Here is a 23,052-nt window from a genome sequence, read left to right as displayed (position 1 = left end):
CAATAGTAAAACAATTTTATTAACACATTCATCGTATTTTTTTTAAGTTTTGGATTATAAAATTAAAGTATCAATTATATGTATAAAATATATATTAAAATATAAAATATATATTTATACAAAGATTAGTATTTAGGATCCTCCTTAGTTTCTTGATAGCGATATGTACAAAATGTATACATAGAATGGCTCCATCCATGTTGAGCCTTTGTCTTCTCTTTAGTCATGAGGATCGGTAAATGGTAACGGATGCACGTGAGTACAGTGTGCATGAATTTAAAAAAATATATATGGATTTCAAACTCGTGACACAAAGGAATTTCTTAGGAAATGATGATGATGATGATAATAAAGCTACCAACACATAGAGATGATGAGGAATATTTATGGGAGAGCCCAATTCATTGTGTCTGCTGCTGGAATAATAAGGTATATATATAGTCTTTACTCAATGATGACACCATTATAAGTAGTAATATATTCACGCCCTTTCAGTCTAAGATTAAAAACTAATTCAACATAATAGGCATTAAGGAGCCCTTTCAGTCTAAGATTAAAAACTAATTCAACATAATAGGCATTAAGGAGTACCAGCAAGCTTTATATTTTGTAATTATTAATTGGTTATTAATAGTATTTTTAATAGTATGAGATTATATTTAATGATAAAAGATTATTTATTTTTTTAATGATTAAATATTGACCATATTGTTAAAAAAGTGCTGGCTCCTAAACTTTTTCATAACATTATTGCTTATTTGCTAGATATGATTCAGTGTTAGATAATAGATATGTAATGTTATTAATTATTATCGTGCATGCATGATCATGTATGTCCACGTGTATTTCTTATACTATTCACCTACTTTAATTTTAACACTATAATATATGTTGTCATTGCCGCTATTATTTAATTATTTACATTATCATCATCAGATACCTCTTTACATGATGGTATCTAAATACCTCTTTACATGATGGTATCTAAATTGCTCTTCAGAAATATATAATAGTAGCGGTACGGACTTAATTTGAATAGTTTATGTTACTAGGTAGCATTCTACGATTAATGATTCATTAAAAGTTAATTTTTTACGAAGTAATAAAAAATAGAGATACGGGAAAGAAAGATCAGAGGATGGTATAGGTATACCTTATATTATAGTAGAAATATTGAATTTAACAAACAAAATAATAATGAAATATAAGACTAATCGAGTGATTGAAGAAAAAGGGAAATATTTTTTTCTTTTCTTAAACTGTGCTGTGCCCACAGACTAATTAGTGGAGGAGCCCTCAACACTATTAAAAATATCTTGTAATTAACAGGGATTATTGTTGTTCTTAAGAATTGGGATATGACTTTTTTGAAAGAACAGAAATCACTGTTTCTGGCGTGCTGTTCAGGCAACACCTAATTTCCATTTTCCAAAATAGTTCAAAAAATATGATTTCATAATAACGATTTCATAAAAACTTGTCAATAAAAAAAACATAGGACAAATAATAACGAAAAGGGGAACATGTGGAAGGGAATGGGGATTATATATGAACGCGTGTTTGAGTGTATGATACCTTATATCTTATTATAGTGGGAGTGTTTGAACATAAGTAAATAAGAAAGACGACACAAATTATAAAAAATCGTGATGCTAAGGGATAATAGAATTTTGTGGAGAAATGTAAGAGAATTTTGTTTTTGATATTGGAATAGTAACGGTGTTTTTTTAAGATGTGGGTTGATGGGGTGTTATTCTTAAATGTGGGATCATTTAATTAGATAAACAAAAATTGGACCGTTCGATTTATGAGAGTACAGAAATCGGATTGAGGAATTTGAGAGTACAGAAATCGAACTGAGGAATTTGTGAAATCGGACCGAGGGATTTGTGAGAGTACAGAAATCGGACCGAAAGATTTCTGTTAAAAAAAATTAAAAAATTTGAAATATAGAAATCGGATCCTGTAATTTGTATATTTTTCACACTTTTAAAAAATACAAAAAATTACCGTATTAAAAGTATATTACTACTTTTACTTCCATATACAAAAAAAACCAAAATGTGAAGCAATGTACATATTATTGTAGAATGGACAAATAAAGCTGTAGATGTCTGTCATGTCTTTTTAGTAAACTATTATTTTAATCTTTTAGATATTTTAATTTTGAGAAAATAATATTATAAAAATAATTTTTTTAAATATTTTTTTAAAATTTTCTAAAAGAAATTGAATCATTTGTCATTTATTTAAAAATATTGTATTTTATTAGATTAAAATCATCTACAGAAGTGTTGCCTTTTTTAAAAATTAATTTATCAAAAATTAAAATAGTATTATTCCATTTCTTTTCCTTTATTCAATTTGTTTTGTTGTATCATCAAACTTTGAGTCTTTCTGAGGTTTGGTCCCACTCGTACCCAGGCATGGCTCACGGATTGCACACGGCTCACGTTCTAATTACTGATTAAGTAGGTTTGAAATTTAATTGCTTCAATTGTGATGATTTAACCAAAATAATTTTATTGTGATAAAAATAAATATAAAATTATATATAAATACACACAAATTTAATAACATCAAAATTAATATTAGAAAAAGATGGTTATATATATTATGACTTAGATAATATTTATAACAATATAACTCCTTATAACTCTTATAATTTAAAAATTATTTCTTGATATATTTTAGTGTTATTATTTTTGTTGTAAATAATTAACATTGAATATAATTAATTTTTACTACGATAGTTTAAATACTAAATATATTAATATTAAATATAATATTAATAATTAGATATATATTTAAAAAATAAAAATCTCTATTACTAAATATATTAATATTAATAATTGGATATATATATTAAAAAAATCTCTTCTCGCTGAAAACGAGATATTTTTTTAAATTTTTATTATGATTAATTATTTTATTATGATAAATTTATTTACTTTTTGTAACTGATTATTTAGTTAAATAAATATATAAATCGGTATATATAAAAATATATAGATATATATATAATAACTGATTTAATTATTACGTTTTAGTATACATAAAGCATTTTTATCCGTATGTATCTGCCTATATCAATCTCATCCCCAAAACACCCTTTTATATTCTCACTAATTTGATGAAGTTTTGGTTCTTAAAAGGAAAACTATTTTGCATAGTCATATTTATGGTTTTATTTGATGTTTTAATTATTATGCCTCTTTTAAATTTTGACTTATATAAGCTCTTTTATACTTTAAATAAGCGCTTCTTTTTTTTCTATTTTTTTATTTAGAATATATATCTCAACTTTAGTATTGTCATGAATATTAGGAAAACCATCAAATAATTACTTTTTCTAGAATTTGAACTTTGAAAATCTTATTGAGTCGTATGCTCGTTTTTCTTAATTAGTGATATCTGATCTCAAATAAATTGAGTATTTTGATAAATTAAAGTAATTGGTCGCATTAGAAAAGCATGTGTAGATAAGAATGCATGTTGTATAATACATATATATTTGATAAAAGTTAACTAGGTAGACTAAAATTTTTCAAGAATAAAAATGTCACAAATTTTTAAATAGGTTTAATTTGCATGTACTAATTAAAGAATGTTGCAAGTAGTTAATTGCTAGATAAAGTAGCAATACGGCATATAACAATCTACAAATAGAAATATTAAAAGTTTAGTAAAATTAAAATATTAATTAACATCTAAAAATAGTGATTGCATCCGAAACTTTTTTTTTTTCTCTACAAAACAAAGACTATACTTGAAATCAAAGTTGAAATAATAATGAATATTATATATGTGCATATGCTTTGGCTGCTTTGTCTAAAAGAAGAGTAGATTAAGATGGAACTAGGCTAGTAGGCATAGTAGCTGGTTTGATGGATTTAGTTGGTAGATTTACGTAGTTACTTAATCAACTTGCTAATACCATATGCACCGTGAAAGTGAGTGACACAGACACAAAAGCGGTCCACCTCTTTTTGATAAGAAGAAATCCACACTGGCGAACCAAAATTTCATTTATTAATTATTATTATTAGATTATATGAATAAGTATTATTCTCTTCTTGTCTCTCTTCATCACCATAAAATTAAACTAAGCCAACACACAACACTTGTGCAGTTGTGCTAGCTAGCTGCCACCGCGATTCACATGTTGTAATATATGTACCAATTTCAATTGTTTTTTTATTATTAATTTTCAGACATGTATGCATATAAATACACTACACCTTTTCTTTCTTGTCTTCATGTTAAAGCAGCAGTGTTAAGCATATGAAAATTTAGATTTTACCTTTTTGCTTTCTTGTTTTGTTTTAGAATTCTGGGTCATGCATCTCATGCTTATTCAAACCAAGCAATAAAAGCATATTTCATGAACGATGATGATGTCCTTTTCATCATCAACATCAGCAGTGGCTCCTTCCAGTTACCGAAACCCTAATTCAATTCCAGCAGCAGTGAAGAGAAAGCGAAGTCAACCAGGAAGACCAGGCAAGAAATTAAAGAATACCTAATATAGCTTGAAATCTGTTATTATATATATGAATTGATGAATTGATGAATTGAAGCATGCAGATCCAGAGGCAGAAGTAATAGCTCTATCGCCAAAATCGCTGATGGCGACGAACCGTTTCGTATGTGAGATATGCAAGAAAGGGTTCCAGAGGGAGCAGAACCTGCAGCTGCACCGGCGAGGGCACAACCTGCCGTGGAAGCTTCGGCAGAGGGAGAAGGAGGAGGTGGTGCGGAAGAAGGTGTACGTGTGTCCGGAGAAGAGCTGCGTCCACCACGAGAGTTGTCGTGCGCTGGGGGACTTGACGGGGATAAAGAAACACTACAGCAGAAAGCACGGCGAGAAGAAGCTGAAATGCGAAAAGTGTTCCAAGAAATACGCTGTTCACTCTGATTGGAAGGCTCATACCAAGATCTGTGGCACCAGAGAGTATCGTTGTCACTGTGGCACTCTCTTCTCCAGGAAGGACAGCTTCCTCACTCACAGATCTTTTTGTCAAGCCTTGCCTCAACCAATCAATTCTCAATTTCATACTGCTTCTTCCATGGCACCACCATCACTACCACTATGGCTTGACCAAACAATCAACCAAGACAACAAACTCGGAGACTTGTTCTACTCATCATCATCATCATCCACACTCATGTCGGCCACTGCGTTGTTGCAGAAAGCTACACAAATGGAATCTACTCCTATCGCTTCTAACAACGACAATAATGCCTTTGTTGGATTCATGCTCAGCTCTTCGTCTCAGTTCTCCTCCTTCAATAACGATTCAAACTTGATGCAACACCCACTTGGGTTGACCAGAGACTTTCTTGGCGTTGGGGTCACCACCAGGTTCATGAATAATCCAATGGGATCCCTCGTCGACCTCCAAACCAATCCTCTTCATCATCAAGAATATATGTAGGTGAGGTTAATTGTATGATACATAGATATAATAATGATAATAAAAAGAACAAGTTAAGTTAATTAAGTAGCTAAGTTAATGATGATAGATGGGTCACGGAGGCATAGCATTGAGATCAGATGAGATATGACAGGATCCATCTCGTGAACCAAGTGGGGGCCAACCCATATTTGGAACCACTATCTATAATAATATTCCCTCAGCTCTTTCAATTATTATTTTTGGTAGTAGCAATAGCACTACACTAGTAATCTAGTATCTGTGACTCTCATCCTGCCTAAACATGATGATACAATGCAATGGAAGTACATGTACGACGTACAACAACTTTACAGCGTCCTATATATATGCTGTGTTGATCAGTGCTGACTGTGACATACTTTTAGTTCTTTTCAGTTCTTTAGAGGCCGTGAACCTCTACTTCTATCTATATCATCCATCCTCAAATCAAAAATTGGATATTGCTTTAGCTTCTTCAAATCCAATCTCTATTATTTCTTCAATGCATTACAAACATTATCCAACAATTTTGAAACACTTGATGATAAACACTGATAAGCAATTTAAGCCACGTTGAGGAATTAGCTATTTTAGGGTTTAGATCTTTTCTTCCCCTCTTCGTTCCTGAATTAAAATGTTGAGAATAGGTTGACAGATTCTTGGTTAGGTATAATTTGGTGAGTGTGCCTAAAAATGAAACTAATAAGTATATTGAAAAAGTAGTATCATAGATCTGTATAATATATTGTTTTGATCAGCGGTGTTAACCAACAATATTTAAAAATACTGATGAATAGTTTATACTTTATAGACCTAGCTATCTATTATTTGTTTGGGGAATTTTTTGATGTATATGGAAGTTGTGCTTATTTTGTTTAAATGTAGAAATAGAGCAAAGTAAGATTGACCTTTTTTTTTAAAGTATATAAATAAAATTTAGACACCATAAAAAATACTTATTTTTCACTCAAACAAGATCTGTGTTTATATTACCATGGATTTACTTTTATATACGGATTCAAGATTTTCTCATTAGAAAAGCACGTAGTAACAAAAAACATATCACAACGCTCCATTTTAAACAAGAGTTATGCTATGTTTACACCAAAATCAGCTATCAGTATAAAATATATGTTGGAATATAAATACATATTAAAAATAAATTAAATTATACATGTATTTATACACAAATATATTGATGCCTATTTTCAGTGATTTTGGTGTACAAATAACATTTTTTAATAAACAATGTGTAAACACAGCTTCATTTACATGTTATATAGTTTATGCTGCCAATATTATTAGCATGACCATAAACACAACGGAAACCTCTCTATTTTTCGTAGCTGCAGACGTCTTAGATGGAACAACCTGGGTCGACGACGGTTCCGAATTGTCGTCCAACGGCTTCTCCTTATCAGGTTTCGGCGCCTTCGCTACCTCGACTGCCGGTGCCGGCGCCAGAGTAGGCGCCGGCGCGGCGGCAATCTTGGTGGGGAAGAAGTCTGATGGGAGAAGCACCTTAGCAACTTTATATATTGCAAGATGGTTATCCGTGTATATGATCCCATTGATGGTGGTGTTAACTTCACCCGTTGAAATGTTGACACTTCCACCATAACTGATCACGTTCAGTTCAACTTTCCCTTGTTTAGCACCGGCTAGTGTTCTAACAGGGTTAGTTAAGGTATCAAAGCTGGAGCTGGAGACGAAGTCAGGGAGAACATGGAACTGAACGAGCTCAAGCTTTTGCGTATTCGAAAGCATGTTGAGGAACCCTGGTTTGAGTTGGGAGAAGGCGGCGTCCTCCGGGGCGAAAATGGTTAGGCCACCGGATTTAATGGTTATGAGCTGTGAGGTGAGTTGGTTGATCAATTGTGTGGTTTTCATGAGCCTGATGAATGTGTTGAAGGATCCGCCTCTTGTTAGGATTCCAAGGATGTCCACGGCGGAGGTTGGTGGTGGGGGTTTCGATTGTTGTGGCGGTGCACCCATTGGTGAGAGAGCAGCTAAGGTGGTAGAACACATGAGGGAAGATATTAGTACTAGTGCTAATGGGTTTGATAAGAGTGATTGCTTCATGTTTATTATGTTCATGTTAATATTGAATGATTATTGATGGGGCAAATTATATATAGTAGGGGCTGCAGGTAATTACGTATGTGATTTGTGAGACTAAATGCTGTTATTTGCTTGGGAGGAAGATTAAGGTAAGGTACTGCGATGCATCAGAACAATATATGTGATTGAGTAAGGTTTCTTATTATGATAGATGGAGCATTTGAGAAAATAAAACACTCACTCAGACAGTGATTGACACATATATATCCTCCTCAATTAATTCCTCAACTTACATGTATATAGACGGAGCACCTTAGCTTGCAAATTAAATGACATTTTCATATATAACATACATGCATCTAACTCACAAGCACAATATATAGTATCAGATCCGAATAACATACTCCAACCGCAAAATATTATATATAACTCCTAATACCCACCCATATTTATATTAATTTGCTGATTAAGTTCAACTCTAGTACTAATTAGACTAATTATAATATAAGTAAAGGCACCACAAGATTACCAAGGTGATTGTTCCAGCAGTATAATAATAATCCTGATTTGTCTCGTTGATAGGTTCAGGAGCTGGTGTGTTTTCCTTATCAGATTTAGGAGCAGGAGCTGAAGCTGGAGCAGTGGAGGATACAAAGGAATACGAAGGAATCAAGACCTTGTCCACACGATATATAGCAAATTAGCAACCTTGTTATCAGAATAAACCTCTCCGGTGACTGTAGCATTCACCACCCCGGTTGAAATGTTGACACTGATCATCTTACCATGTTTTGTCACTCTCAGCAGAAGCCTTTTGGTGCCTTTACCTGCCAATGTTTCCAGAGTTGCTCAGAGAACTAAAGCCTGATGAGCTTGAAACACACTCGGGTAGGATGTGGAATTGCAAGAGCTTTATCTTCTGAGAAGGCATTGTCATCTGCTGCAAGGATTGTTAGGCCATTACTACTCTTTGCTGCTATGAGCTCTTTGTTGATGCTCTTCATGATCTCTGTTATTTTCAGCAGCATGGTTAGGACTATGAATGTTTTTTCCTTTTCAAGGATTCTGGTTATGTCATCTAGGGTTGAGTCACAGCAATCTGGAGCCTGAGGCGATGGTGCTGATGCAGGTGCCTGTGCCATTGTGACTGAAGAATTCAAGGAAGAAATCAAGAGGCCTAGAAGTAGTGACAAGGAAAATAGAGCTTGCTTCATCTTCTACTTAATTATTGGTAATGAAGGCTTTTAATCTGGTGTTTTAGAAAGAAGATTTAAATGATATTTGATTATATAGAAGGCCAAAGAAATGATAGAAATTTGGGGTAGGTGGAATATTAGTACTGCCGTTTATTCCAAACCTTAACCTATGCTTTAGATCACATAAATAGGAATAGATATTAGATTCAAACATGTACAGTAGAATAGATTAACATTACTATTTTTGATATGTTAGTACAAGGAATATGGTTTGAGTATGGGAGCAACAATTAATACACAAGCTCCAAAGAAGTACTGAATAAACTCTAAGAACATGGATGATGATTAATACAGATCAAGTTAGTAGAGACTTAGAGAAGAGATTGAATTTAATTTCCCTTTTTCCATGCTTGCATTCTTAGTATTTCTCTGCAATTATCCATAAATATGGCTTTTAAAAGGTATTAAAAGACTTCCATATAAGTAACTACCATTAAAAGGGTTTAGGATTTACACTGATGTATCATATTATATTATATTGAAGTTTCTAGAAGAAATAAAACACAGAAGTCCAAACCCCTTAAACTGGCCCAAGCTGAAGAGTTTCCTGCCTTAATATCACATTTTGCCGAACTTATGGTGAACAGGTTTTGCGAAATTTAATATCAAATTAATCAAAGCATATCAGACATTTTACTAACAAAAAGTTGAAAAGAATAAATCAGACAGCAATGCATACTCTTGACATTTCAGAAAGTGAGAAAGAGAAAACTAAGCAAAATTTAAAAGAATCAAGAAAAGAAGAGTTCTTCACAAGTGAAGCAACCAAATGGATGATGATCATCTTCAAGTCCATCATATCATTGCTACTACAACAAAACCAACAGCAATAGACATCAATGCAGTTCCTTGAATGCTAAGTAAGCTCAATGCAGCAGACTTATCCTGATTCTCTTGATCTTCAGCAGAAGACTTCTTATCAGCAATGGGTGACTCTGCCTCGACCGGAGCCGGAGCAGGAGCCTTAGACTTCACAAAGAAATCCAAAGGAAGCAAAACCTTGTTGACACGGTATATGGCCAGATTGGTATCAGAGTAAACAAGTCCATCGATTGTGGCATTGACGACCCCAGTTGAAATGTTGACACTGTTACCATATGCCATCACATTCAATGGAAGCTTTGTGGGATCCTCACCAGCCACTGTTTGAACAGGATTGCTGAGAGAATCAAAGTTTGAGCTTGAAACATATTGAGGTAAGATGTGGAACTGCAAGAGCTCTATCTTCTGGCCTTGGTTGAGCGAGTTCAAGAACCCTGCCTTGAGTTGCGCGAAGGCGTTGTCGTCCGGGGCAAAGATTGTTAGGCCACCACTCTTTGCTGTCATCAGCTGTGAGTTGATGTTGCTCATTATCTCTGTGCTTTTCAGCAGCCTTGTTAGAACCCTGAATGTTTTCGCCTTCTTGAGGATTCTGCCTATGTCATCTGGTGCTGAGTCAGAGGAATCTGGAGAATCTGGTAATGCAGGGACTAATGGTTTTGATGATGTTGGGGATGAAGCTTTTGGAGATGGAGCTGTTGCTGAATTGGTGCAAGAATAGAAGGTAACAAACATGAGTAGAAGGAGGGAACAGGACAGCTGAACTTGCTTCATTTTTTCTATAGTTGGTAGTCAAAAGCTGAAAGTGAATCAATTTGCTTTCATTCTTGTGCAAGTATGTAAAGGACATGAATTTTTCTTGTGATGTATGGTCCATTAAAAAGGGTTTATTATGTAGAGGCTAAGGAAATTAATGATAGGTAATTGATTCAGGGTATAACTCTTCTGTCAAGAAGATAAAAGGATCTTTCATCTTATTATTATTTTTTTAATTTAATTTTATGCCAAACTTTGATGGATATATTCTAGATTATTGCATAGTTCTGATAATGATGAGTTGTGAATTATGGATTTAGTAATATTTTGTATGTTACATCTTAGTACAAAGTACGAGCGAGCCTTGTACCTAAAGAATATATACAAAATCTTAGGCTAGTTATTCTACAGTTCTGAATTATTATTATTATTATTATTATTATTAATAAATTATACAGTTATTTTTCACTTTCAAACAATTTTAATATTTAAGTTTAACTAAGTATTTTATATTCACGCAGTTATTTTTTTTGGTTTCTTCTTCTCTCTCGGGTTGTTGTTGTTGCTTCTTCTACTTCTTTATCCCTTTTTTTTTTCTTTTTTTTCTTCTTTATCCTTGATACTACTTCTTTTTCTTCTCTTCTTCACTTTCTGTCGTCACCAACACCACCTCCTCCTCCTATTTATCCTTCTTTTCACATTGAAATTTCTTCTCCTCCTTCCTTTTCATCTTTCTCCTCCATCATCATGATTATCATCATGATCATCATCGTTATCATCATTGTCATCTTATTCTAATACATATCGTCGTTATCGTTATCGTTGTTATTTTTTAATTTAATTTTCGGTTCATTCTGAATATAATTTCGGTTCATTTCTGAGTGAATTAAGATGCATTTGATATCGTTGTTATGCACAATTCAAAACTCTTCCTCCTTATTTTCTACTACTTCTTATTTTTTCTTTTTTTTTCTTATCCATCGTCTTCTTCTTATTTCATTTTGTTATATTTTTTCTTATTTCACTCTCTTGGGAGAAATAAAACTAAAAAAAAAAAAATCAAACAAAAAAATAAAAATAAAAAAACTCCTCAAAACTACTCATCATGTTCTTCTTCTTATTGTTTTGTTCATCTAATCAAACAAAGAAGAAGAAACACATAATGCTACAAAATCACTTGATGGATTTTGATGCATTTTTATTCATGATTCAATTTTATTTGTGTGCTTGTTTTTTAACTGAGTTTTTGTGTCACAATAATTAAATAATTTCGATTCATTTTAGATTTAAATAAGGTACACTTTGTATGTACTTATTTTGTAATAACCGAGAGTGTGAGGGAAAAAAAAGAAAAAGAAAAGAAAGAGAGGTTGAGAACACGTGGGGGGCACATGCCCCCACTTAAAAATTTTCTTTCTCTCTTCTCATCTTCTTCGACACTCCCCCTCCCCCTCTGTTCTCCTTCCCTTTCATTTTCTTTCAAAAAAATCAAAATGTAAAACCCTCATTTCTCTTCTCTTACCAACTAGATTTCTTCATCTCTTCTCCTTGCAACCAACCACTCAATATCATCAAATTCACCTTCATCATCTTGCTTCCTTTTTCTTCTCTATTCTATCTCCATTTATTCAAATCTCATTTTCTCAAAATCTCCAAATCAGAAAATTTCAACTTAATGAGTGAAGGAAGCATTCAACTTTGAGTCCCGGTTATTATTGAGGCTTCAAGGTAACTCTTTGACTCAATAATTAGCCATATCTCTAATTTTTGTCATCTCTATATTTATGGGTATATATAAATCCGAATTAGGGTTATTAGGGGTTAGAAAATTTGGGGCTTTTGTCAAGGTGAGTAAGATTATGTTAATTGACAATATTAGTAGCTCACAAATATCATTATTGTCATATTTCTAGAGTTGTAGAATTATTGGACATCATTGGGTAGCTCGTTGACGCGCTCAGAGTTGCTTCCGGTTCTTTGGAATCAAGTTGTGAGTGGATATTATATCTATAATTGTTTTTAAATATATTATTATCAATATCTATGTTGAATCATTAATTTTGGAGTTTGAAAATATTTTATTATTGTGATTTCTGAATTTTTGAAAATAAATATTGATTTGTGAAACTTACAATTTTATAAAAATACACACGAGACGATATTTATATATTTTGTAAAGTATAAATGTTTTCTTATTTGACCTTATGTAAATTTTAGTTAAATTTTAGTATGCAATCCTATATATATTGATTTGCTATGGAATTTAGTAGTATGTTATAAGCACTAGAGATTTTTATAAGTGATTTGGTTTGGATTGGTTTGGGAGACTCTGACTAGAAAATCGTAGTTAACGGCGGTTATGACGTTAACCTAGATGCATCTGGCTCAGACCTCAGCTAGCAGGGGCGTTGCTAGCCTAACGTGTAGGCCACACGTTGGATCTGTTATACCGTACGGGCACACTAGAGGAAAGGCCTACCCTTAGAGGTGGAGCCGCCCTAGGTGTGTAATATTTGATTTGATTTGACTTCTGGAATGAGAACTCCCATTTTAGTTCATCCGCTTAACTATTTATCTAATGTTTGTATAATTAATTAATATGAATTTCTCATCTCTGAAAAGAAATATAATTTTCAAGGTAAACTCTGTATTGTCTCGTGTGGGTTATAGATGTAATGTTTACTCACTGAGTTGCAAAACTCACCCTATTATATTCCCATATTTTTCAGATACAGGAGTTATTCCAGGTTCCATTCCACCTGCCCCTCAGTAGATCTTAGTCATTTTGGTGAGCCCTTCTTCTTTCCAAGGGCTAAGTAATTATGTAATGGAACCTTTGCTCAAAATCTAGATTATGTCAATGCTCCATATGTCACAGGCAGGATCCTCGTGTGAGTTATGTTATTTTGAATCTTGAACTGTTTAGGTAGTGATTATGATTTGGTTATGTAAGACTTATGGTTTTAACTATATACTCTAGTTATCAACTTGATATATATATATGATGCGTATTTTGGATATATTTGGTTGTGGATATAATTTGGAGTATGTTGTTGTTGTTGTCTTGGAAATGGAGGTTTATTATTAATACAGGGAGTTAATATTTATGTTGGTAAGGTCCTAGAAACAGAGGAGATTCTGTCCGTTTTTCTGAAAATTTGGTCGTTTGGCTTGCTGAGGGACTTGTCCCTTGAGCGCCAGTCATGGCTTGGTTCGGGTCGTGACAAAGTGGTATCAGAGCCTTAGGTTTTCCTGTGTAATATGGAGCAAGTGTCCTTTAGTAAGATCACAATTGTGCAAATGGAAGCCGGCCCATTTTCACAAAGTGTGATGTTACTAGAGGCCTATAGGAAGTTTTCCTCAATCTTTTGGTCTCATAATTCTTTCTGTCTGTCCTATTGTCTTCGAACTCTATATACATATGTCGTTGGTGATTCAATCGCTCTACTTACTCGATAGGTGGAAGATGCCACCTAAGAAAAGACGTGGTGGAACTGTTGGTGCTCCTGATACTGCTGAATCCAATAGGGCAGTTTCTCCGCCACTTGGAGCGCTTCGACAAAGGCCAAGGAGCCAAAGGATAGCTGATAGGCGCAAAGGAGAGATACCCCGCGAGAGAGTTCAAGAGAACCCCGCAGTAAGAGAGGCTCAACCGGACTTAGCAGCTGAATTGAGGGGAATGAATCAAACTCTTAATGCGGTGTTACATGTTCTAACAAATCAAAATAGGGTGAAGCGAGACTTCCTAATGCGCCAAATCCTCAGCCTCATAGGGTTCATCAATTGTTTGGGGATCAAGAGCCGCCAATTGAAAAGTATTTGAAGTTGAATTCGTCCACTTTCAATGGAGATTCATTGGATGAAGATCCACAACAATATCTAGAGGATGCAAAGAAAGCTATTCGAGCTCTCAAGTGCACCAAAGAATGGGCTGTTGAGTTAGTATCCTACAACTTGCGTGGTTCAGCAAGATATTGGTATGAGTCTCTTCTTGAGAGCAAAGAAGTAGCTGGACTTCCTCCTCCTTCTTGGGAAGAGTTTACTGAAGAGTTTCTTGCTCGATTTTATCCAGCTAACAAGCAAGCAGAAGATGCAATTGCCTTTGAAAGATTAAGGCAAGAGAATATGACAGTGACTGAGTATGCTAAGGAGTTTACTAGACTTTCTAAGAGTGCTCCGTACTTGGTGAATTCAAAAGAGATGAAAGTTCGTCGTTTCGTTCGTGGATTGGCAGAACCTATGTTCACTACTCTTATGCCTGAAGTCGGACGTATGTCTTTTAAGGATGTCCTAAACTCTGCCTATGGAATTGAAGCTGGGATAGCGGAGAGAAATGCTTTTAAGGATGTTGGTAAGAAGCCCAAGATGAAGGGACAATTTTCTGGTGGATCTAGTTTAGGAGGATTTCAGTTTCATCATGGTCAAACTAATCAGCAAGGTTATTCGGGGTATCGAGCTCGTCCTCAAGCATCTTTTGGTGGGGTTGCTTCTTCTGGATCTGCTCCCATGAGTGTTTCGAATCCCAGATATTTTGTTAAGAGCACCTCTCAATCTAGTGCACAGGATTCAAATCAGACAAGGCCAGCTCAGCCCTATTGTCTTCAGTGTGGAAGTTACCATTCCGGTATATGTTTCAAGGCTACTGGTGCATGTTTTGGTTGTGGTCAATCTGGTCATCTTAGGAAGGATTGTCCAAATCCTAGAGGAGGCTTTGCTCCAGGTATTGCACGTCCTACAATACCAATGCCATCATCTTCAGCTATGTCTATTGGAAATTCTTCTGGTCCTAGTGGCAGAGGAGCAGGTGGCAAAGGTCAGACCTATAACAGAGGAGGGAGCCAAAGAGGAAGAGGTCAGGCACGTGTGCATGCCTTAACACGTCAAGATGCTCAAGCTTCTCATGCTGTGGTGGCAGGTACTTTACAAGTTTGTTCTTTAGATGCTCGAGTGTTATTTGATACGGGTTCTCATTATTCATATGTATCTCCACATCTTGCATCTCGTTTCGATAAACAACCTGAACTGTTATCCCACCCATTTCATGTTGGCACTCCGCTTGGAGTCTCCACGATGGTTCGAGTCGTATTTCGGTCTTGTGTTGTTAGAATTAATACCGTTGAAACCTTAGCTGATTTGATCTTTTTAGAACCAATGGAAGATATTGATGTCATCTTAGGCATGGATTGGTTAGCAGCTTGTCATGCTGATGTGGGCTGTTACTCCAAAACTGTGAAGTTTGACATACCGGGTATCTCACCTTTTGTTTTTAAGGGTGATGACTGTCCCACTTTAGCTAGCATCATCTCATCTATGAGTGCTATGCAATTGATGGATAAGGAAAACCAAGGATTTCTGGCAGTTGTTAGAGATGTTGATGCCGAAGTGCCTAGTCTTGATCAGGTTCCTATTGTTAGAGAATTCCCTGACGTGTTCCCTGATGAGCTACCGGGGATGCCGCCTGACCGTGAAGTTGAGTTTTCCATAGAATTGGCTCCGGGAGTCCAACCTGTGTCCATTCCTCCCTATCGTATGGCTCCAACTGAGTTACGAGAATTAAAATTTTAATTGGAAGATATGCTAGAGAAAGGATTCATTCGTCCTAGCACTTCTCCGTGGGGAGCTCCTGTTCTATTCGTAAAGAAGAAGGATGGAACGATGCGACTATGTGTGGATTATCGTCAGCTCAATAAGATAACTGTTCGCAACAAGTATCCATTGCCCAGGATTGATGATTTGTTTGATCAACTTCAAGGAGCTACCTGTTTCTCAAAAATCGACCTTCGTTCAGGGTACCATCAATTGAAGATAAAAGAGGAAGACATTCCAAAAACTGCTTTTCGTACTCGCTATGGGCACTATGAGTTCTTAGTAATGTCCTTTGGTCTGACGAATGCGCCTGCAGCTTTCATGGACTTAATGAATCGAGTCTTCAAACCTTTCTTAGATCGCTTTGTTATCGTCTTCATCGATGATATCTTGGTGTATTCGAAAAGTGCTACGGAACATGAGTATCATTTGAGGATTGTGTTACAAACCTTAAGGGATCACAAGTTCTATGCTAAGTTTTCTAAATGTGAGTTTTGGCTTGATCAAGTGACATTCTTGGGGCATGTGGTATCAAAAGATGGAATCATGGTGGATCCAAAGAAGGTTGAAGCCGTTCAGAAGTGGCCAATAGGGCTTTTTCGGACGAAAATTTCAAACGAAATTTATTCCGTCTGAATGATTTTTTCATTTCAGACAAATTTGAGACAAATATTGAACAACTTTTAGTGGAGGCATTGGAATAATATATTTTGTCCTAAATTTGTCTAAATTTTGTCCCAAATTTTGGCGCCAATTTTTTTTGGATGGCGCCAAAATTTTCATACAGATTAGCAACACATTTCGGACAAAAGCTATAATTCGTCTGTATTCCATCTGAATAACTTTAGACAGATTCGGGACGAATTTTAAAAATATTAATTCTATCCCAAATTTGTCTATAATTAGTCTTAAATACTTTTACTATAGCTAACTCTTCGAAATAGCCAAATTTTTTTCCCACAAACTTGGGACGAAAATAGCATCATTTGTAAATTCCGAATGAAAGTGCACCAGCTTTCAAACGGATTTCATATGTTTATTGAAAAATTATAACATTTAGTATATATATATATATATATATCTATGATTTATCCCAAATATTTTTACTATTCCAAAATAAAGTTTCTTTTTCCTAAAATAACCTTACTTATATATAACTTATAAAAGAGTACACTTTTTGTTTCTAAAACTCTAAACAAAAATATCCATACTATAAACAAAAAAATAAATAGAAAATTGATAAAAAATAAAAACTTAACAAAGAATACTAATAATGATATTAAAAAATTATTTGTTTGTAAAACATAACCATGAAAAAAATTCAAGAACTTTGACGATTGTTTCTAGTATCTCTTATTACAAATGAGATTAAATGACAAAACTGACAAAAAAAATAAAATTTTCAATTAATTTTTCAATTTAACAATTGAACGCAAACGCTAAACGCAAAAAGCTATAATTTATTGCTTCTGATGAACGGGAGTTAAAATCCAGAATCATGTTTGTGTTTAGAGAAAAAAAAAATTGCCAAATAAAAAATTATAGTGTTCAAAAAGATTGAACGAGCTTCTTGTGTTTCTAATGCTAAACCAAACACATCCTAAATATTTTAAAAACTGAACTAAACTGCTTTTTCATATAACAATTGAAAAAAATGCTTAGTTTTAATATTATTACAGTAAAATTAAATACCAGTTTTATTTGATTTAACAAACTAATTTTTATAAAAGAAAAAAAATGAGCATTAATACATACAAAGATAGTTACTAAAAAAGAACCTACTTATGTAGAATTTTTTTCAAAAGACTTCTTTAACAGATTTATCCAAATACCGTAACTCAAAAGAAGAATTCACCGTAATCCCTACAACAAAATTATATATATATATATATATATATATATATATATATATATATATATATATATATATATATATATATAAGTGTAACTTCGTATATGAATTTATCTATTGATTAATGATTGTGTCACGCAGGTAGAAACTATATAAACACCTTCAGAAATTTGAAAAAAAAAATTGAAAAAAAAATTACTTATAATATTAATTGAAACCTATTGACATGCATCACCAAATAAAACGTTTATGCACAATTAAACATCTTTTATATATATATATATATATATATATATATATATATATATTCCATATATTCATGCTTTTTTAAATAATTATAAATATATTTTTTAAATATATCATAAATATCTTTAGCTAGCATTAATATTAAATTTAATTTTACTAAATATTTATTTTTTAAAATTATTATATAATAAAAATTTAAAAATATAACTTAAAATTAAATTTAAATTTAATTTTATTAAATATTTATCTTTTAAATACCAATATTCCAAAACTTATCTTTTAAATACTAATAATATAATCTTATTTTTTTAAATTTATTGGTAAAGTTTAAAACTTTAGATATAATTTAATTTTAAAGTTTTAACATATGTAGTTGTTTCAAAACCACCTCTTTACTCTGAGCCAAAAAGCCAAATTTTATTCCAACGCGCCTTTTGGTTTCAATTTTTATCTCCTTTGCCTTCACTCACTCACACTGCTCTCCTTCCTGTGACCACCATCAATCTTCCGGGTCGCACTCCAGCCAACCTCCGCCCTTGCAAATCAGGCGACCTCTACCCTCTCTCGTTCTTCACGCTCACAGATTACAGAGCCCTAACTCGCTCACCTGCTCTGCCTTGTGGCCGCCGCGGCACTACTGATCTTCCGGGTCGCACTCCAGCCAACCTCCGACCTCGCAACTCAGGCGACCACCACCCTCGTGGTTCGCGTTCACAGGTAATAGCTCTCACCCGCTCACACTGCTCTGCCTCGTGCATGTGGCCGCCTCCTCCGGTCTCGGACCTCGCACCGCCACCAGCCTCTAATCCTTGCCCCTTTGCGTCTTTGTGCGATCTCTGTCAAGTCCCAATTTTTTGTGAGTAGTGATGTGATTCTTGTTTGTTTCTTTGTCAATTTGTTTGTTAATGATGGTTCTCGTTATCAGACTATGGCTTGGAGTTTTATCAATGGCCCTTTGGTCTTTCTAAGGATAAAATTAGAGTCCTATTAAAAAATTTAGGGTTTGTTCTTAACTCTTTGGATATGAATAATACTCTCTTCTGTTTTGCATCTATTGGATGTCTTTTATTTCATTCTTGTTTCTCCTTTTCTATCACCATCTTAGTCATTATTTCCATTCGTATATACATTCTTTTAAATCTTTCACCATTTAAATTCTTTTTCTTGTTTATATTTACACTTTTTGCAGTAACATTTCATTGTCTTCATTTTAGTATTCATCACAATTTTAGTCATTATTTGTTCATTCTAAAATTTTTCATATGTATGAAAGTTTAGCAAGGTCAAATTGGATTAATTAAATTTAGAATTATATATATGGAGTCTGAATGCGAATGGTTGAATAATTGGGGGAAAGATGGTAACATTAGCCGCATTAAGCCATAACCCAGGGCAATAGTGAAAAAACCCATAACAATCACAATGCATATCACAAAAATGGAAATACCCACAATTAAAATTATTATAATTGTGACAATATATTTACAGTCGTAACACAGCTACAATTTGAATTAGAATTGTGAATTTTATCAATGATGTCAGAATTATGTTTGTTTAACAGTGAACACCATGTTTGAATCATGGATTCAATGACACGCCTCACATTAATAAGCTTGCTGTGAAATAGTTGTAATTCAAATGCATGGAGTAGATGTATATTGTGGTGTGGTGTAGTGTGGATCAAGATCATAGCAACAGGAAATATTCTTTTTTTAATTAACTTTAATTACCATATAATTTTAGTATATTCAATTATTCATCATTTATTGTAATTTTGTTGCCAAATTAAGCTGAAGTAATCAACAATGTTAAACCAGACATATATACTTATCATTTGTTATCTTACGGATTTTTAAAGTAGATCACTATTCATATCTTCTAAAGGTATGTGCACAATAAGACTTATATATACATGAATATATGAGTGTATAAATTAATATTATCTATGGAATCCAAATTCAAGAATTACTAATTTTCATTATTAGCTAGCATTATATTCTCTGAATGCTTAGTTTTCATGTAGTCAATCGGCGCTCAATCCTCACCATGAATAATACAAGGTAACTATTTCTTCCCTCTGTTTCTCTGTTCTTATGATAAGGGCCATTATTTTGGTTCCCTGGCTGTGAATCTGTTCCTGTGTTGCAGATGTGAAAATAAAAGTTTAAATTTTGGCATATTAAATTTAGGAATATGTTAGGATCCAATATTTTTACCGAAAAAAAAAAAACTGAGAGAATTGACTTGTTGTGAATCTGTTCTTGTGAATCTATTCCTGTGTTGCAGATTGTGTATCATCAAGTTTAATTGTGCTTGCTTTGAAAATAATATATATCACAACACAACTTTCTCTCCAAATTCAACTGTCTTCTTTTTTCTTTTTTTATTTTTCCCTCAATAACCGCTGGTGCTTGTATTACTATGCTAAAAACAAGAATATCTTCAAGTTAAATTTAAGTGTCAGCATTATTGTTTGCCATGTATGTAAGCTTGTAACCATAGTTTCTATGTGTATATATAAATCATGTGGGATAGAGAAAATAGAAAGAAAGAAATGGTGAATAGTTTGCTCTGAAATTAAAGAATCTTGTTTAATTAGTACTCATCTAGCATTTTGTATTTTGTTGCTTTGGGTTTAGAGTCAGTTAACCTTCTCTAATTTGATTGCATTTATTTTGTTTTGTGTCATGTGACTTGAGCAAATTGGTAACAGAGCAGAACGCCTTAGGGTTAAATCAGATATATGTTTATATTCAAGTACTGATATTGAGGTGGAAATATGGATTTTCTCTGATTAATTTGGCTGCTAGCATTCTTTAAGCTATATTATTTTCTGTTTTATACATGGATTTTTATAGAAGTTATTGTCTGGGTCCTATTAAGCGATTATTTCATGTAATAGCCTTAACTTGCGAGAACTGTATGGTGAAGTCTAGATACTTGTATGCTTTTTTTATCTTAATTTAGTTTTCAGGATATATTGAAGAAAGCTCAGCTTTTTTCCCCTCATGCTATGGTTGTTGATTCAACACAAACTCTTAATCCTATTAACACTGTTAATAGTTTTCCTTCATCTCTATTAACACTTTTCTTTTTCTATCATTCGCCAATGTCTTTGAATTTAATATTTTGTTTTGATTTATGTATTCTCTAGTGGTCAGAGCAAAAGGTTAAGTTGAATGATGCTGAGCACAAGTTAAAAGATCAAGGACGTCAACTAAAGGTTCAACAGAAAAGAATTGGTTCTACTAAAAAGACAATTCATGCTTTGTATAAAAGGTTGAATCTCCCACTTCCTTCAACTTTGTCTGATCCTGCAGAAGATGAGCTTGGGACAGGCTCTAATGATGATGAGGATGATAACATAAGTGATTGATGTCAAGAGTATATGTTTTTTCTAATTTAGATTAAGGAATTTTTAGGTGAATTAGTTAGTACATTTTATTATATTCATGATATTTGACCTTTTTAAAGGCTTTCTTTGTTTTAGTTTAAGTATTTTTTTCTTATTTTAGTTTGATTACATTTATGGATAAAAGTATTTTAATAATAAATATTTTTTTAACTCTTTTATGGTAATTAACTTTTTTATGATTTTATTATATGTTTATAATTTCGATGATGTAATATGAAAAAAATGATTATGATGCTCTTAATATAAAAACCAGATCGAATACAATTTATTTTCTAAAATATTTATATATTAAATAGCAAATTATTTTGTATGAAAATTGTTTAAAATATTATATTAAATTTGTAGAAAATTTGTGCGAAAATAATTTTTTATTTTGTCTGAAATTTAATTGAAAAGAAATATTTGATTTGTCTAAAATTTGTTTGAAAAAAATTTGTTATATTTGACGAAATTCGTTAGAAATTTGTCTGAAATAAAGTATATTTTTTGTTTGAAATTTGTCTAAAAATTAATATTTTTATGTTTGAAATTTGTCTGAAATACGTTATTTTTATGTTGGCTAATCTGTCTGAAATTCGTCTAAAATATATTATAATAGTTAGAAATCTAGCAGATAAATGCCTATTCGAAATCTGTCACAAAATCGTCTGAAAAAAATTTCGGACGAAATTTTAGACAAAATTTAAATTAGCAACAAGGCTTTTTGGGACAAAAAAATTTCGTCCCAATTTTGTTTGAAAGAAAAAATTTGTCTCTAATTTGTTCGAAATTTATTTCAATTTCGTCTCAAAATTCGTCCGAAAAAGCCCTATTTCTAGTAGTGATTAAGGCCTACTATAATGACAGAAATTCGTAGCTTTCTAGGGTTGGCCGGCTACTATCGGCGATTCATCAAGGACTTCTCGAGAATTTCGGCACCATTAACCAAGTTAACTCAGAAGAATGTGAAGTTTCAATGGTCAGAAGCTTGGGAGGGAAGTTTTCAAACACTTAAGTCTTGTCTAACCTCAGCACCAGTTCTTGTTTTACCTTCTGGGTCTGGGGGATTCTCAGTCTTTTGTGATGCATCTCGGATAGGACTTGGTTGTGTATTAATGCAGCATGGCCGCGTCATTGACTATGCCTCGCGACAACTCAAGAAGCATGAGCAGAATTATCCAACTCATGACCTGGAAATGGCAGCGGTCATCTTTGCTTTAAAGATTTGGAGACACTACCTTTATGGTGAGACCTGTGAAATCTATACGGATCACAAGAGTTTGAAGTATATATTTCAACAGAAGGATTTAAATTTGAGGCAACAGAGATGGATGGAGTTGCTAAAAGATTATGATTGTACCATTTTGTATCATCCTGGAAAGGCCAATGTTGTAGCAGATGCCCTCAGTAGAAAATCTATGGGTAGCTTAGCCCATATCACTCTTGGAAGGAGACCAATTGTTGAAGAAGTCCATCAATTGGAGGCCGGTGAAATTCAATTTGACCTTGGAGAATCAGGAGTTTTCTTAGCACATGTTCGAGCTCAATCTTCCCTAATAGAACAGATCAAGGTTGCACAAGGTGATGATCCGAAACTAAGAAAGCTTATGGAAGATGTTCGCAATGGGAGGAACTCAGACTTTT

General features: G+C 33.4%; 2 protein-coding genes and 3 pseudogenes across 4 annotated transcripts; 2 read left to right on the top strand and 3 right to left on the bottom strand.

Moving 5' to 3' along the window:
- The first annotated feature begins 4,056 nt into the window (after positions 1-4,056).
- Positions 4,057-5,656, top strand: LOC148570981 (protein indeterminate-domain 12-like). Its single transcript, XM_088508077.1, has 2 exons — positions 4,057-4,503; positions 4,588-5,656. The coding sequence occupies exons 1-2, from the start codon at positions 4,392-4,394 to the stop codon at positions 5,436-5,438; spliced, it is 963 nt and encodes a 320-aa protein (XP_088364203.1). The 5' UTR covers positions 4,057-4,391; the 3' UTR covers positions 5,439-5,656.
- An 835-nt stretch (positions 5,657-6,491) lies between these two features.
- On the bottom strand, positions 6,492-7,621 carry LOC148570980 (fasciclin-like arabinogalactan protein 11 pseudogene; annotated as a pseudogene). The gene is made up of 2 exons (XR_015907204.1): positions 6,686-7,621; positions 6,492-6,531 (listed from the first exon to the last, which is right to left on the bottom strand). The product of XR_015907204.1 is annotated as a fasciclin-like arabinogalactan protein 11 pseudogene (transcript).
- Positions 7,622-7,718: 97 nt separating this feature from the next.
- LOC148570979 (fasciclin-like arabinogalactan protein 11) lies at positions 7,719-8,837 on the bottom strand (annotated as a pseudogene).
- Positions 8,838-9,154: 317 nt separating this feature from the next.
- On the bottom strand, positions 9,155-10,439 carry LOC148570978 (fasciclin-like arabinogalactan protein 11 pseudogene; annotated as a pseudogene). Its single transcript, XR_015907205.1, has one exon. The product of XR_015907205.1 is annotated as a fasciclin-like arabinogalactan protein 11 pseudogene (transcript).
- A 1,336-nt stretch (positions 10,440-11,775) lies between these two features.
- On the top strand, positions 11,776-15,906 carry LOC148570977 (uncharacterized). The gene is made up of 3 exons (XM_088508076.1): positions 11,776-12,058; positions 12,244-12,320; positions 13,060-15,906. The coding sequence occupies exon 3, from the start codon at positions 14,456-14,458 to the stop codon at positions 15,893-15,895; it is 1,440 nt and encodes a 479-aa protein (XP_088364202.1). The 5' UTR covers positions 11,776-12,058; positions 12,244-12,320; positions 13,060-14,455; the 3' UTR covers positions 15,896-15,906.
- Positions 15,907-23,052: the final 7,146 nt, after the last annotated feature.

The sequence above is a fragment of the Arachis ipaensis genome, chromosome B3 (genome assembly GCF_059453495.1).
Source record: "Arachis ipaensis isolate K30076 ecotype BB chromosome B3, ASM5945349v1, whole genome shotgun sequence".
Taxonomy (NCBI): domain Eukaryota; kingdom Viridiplantae; phylum Streptophyta; class Magnoliopsida; order Fabales; family Fabaceae; genus Arachis; species Arachis ipaensis.
This window is presented reverse-complemented; position numbering and strand designations above follow the sequence as displayed.

Excerpts from the sequence above, each read along its gene's own strand:
- LOC148570981 (XM_088508077.1), top strand. The coding sequence starts at position 4,392 with ATGATGATGTCCTTTTCATCATCAACATCAGCAGTGGCTCCTTCCAGT. Across the intron at positions 4,504-4,587 it reads AAGTCAACCAGGAAGACCAG|ATCCAGAGGCAGAAGTAATA; the intron begins GCAAGAAATTAA and ends TGAAGCATGCAG.
- LOC148570977 (XM_088508076.1), top strand. The coding sequence starts at position 14,456 with ATGACAGTGACTGAGTATGCTAAGGAGTTTACTAGACTTTCTAAGAGT.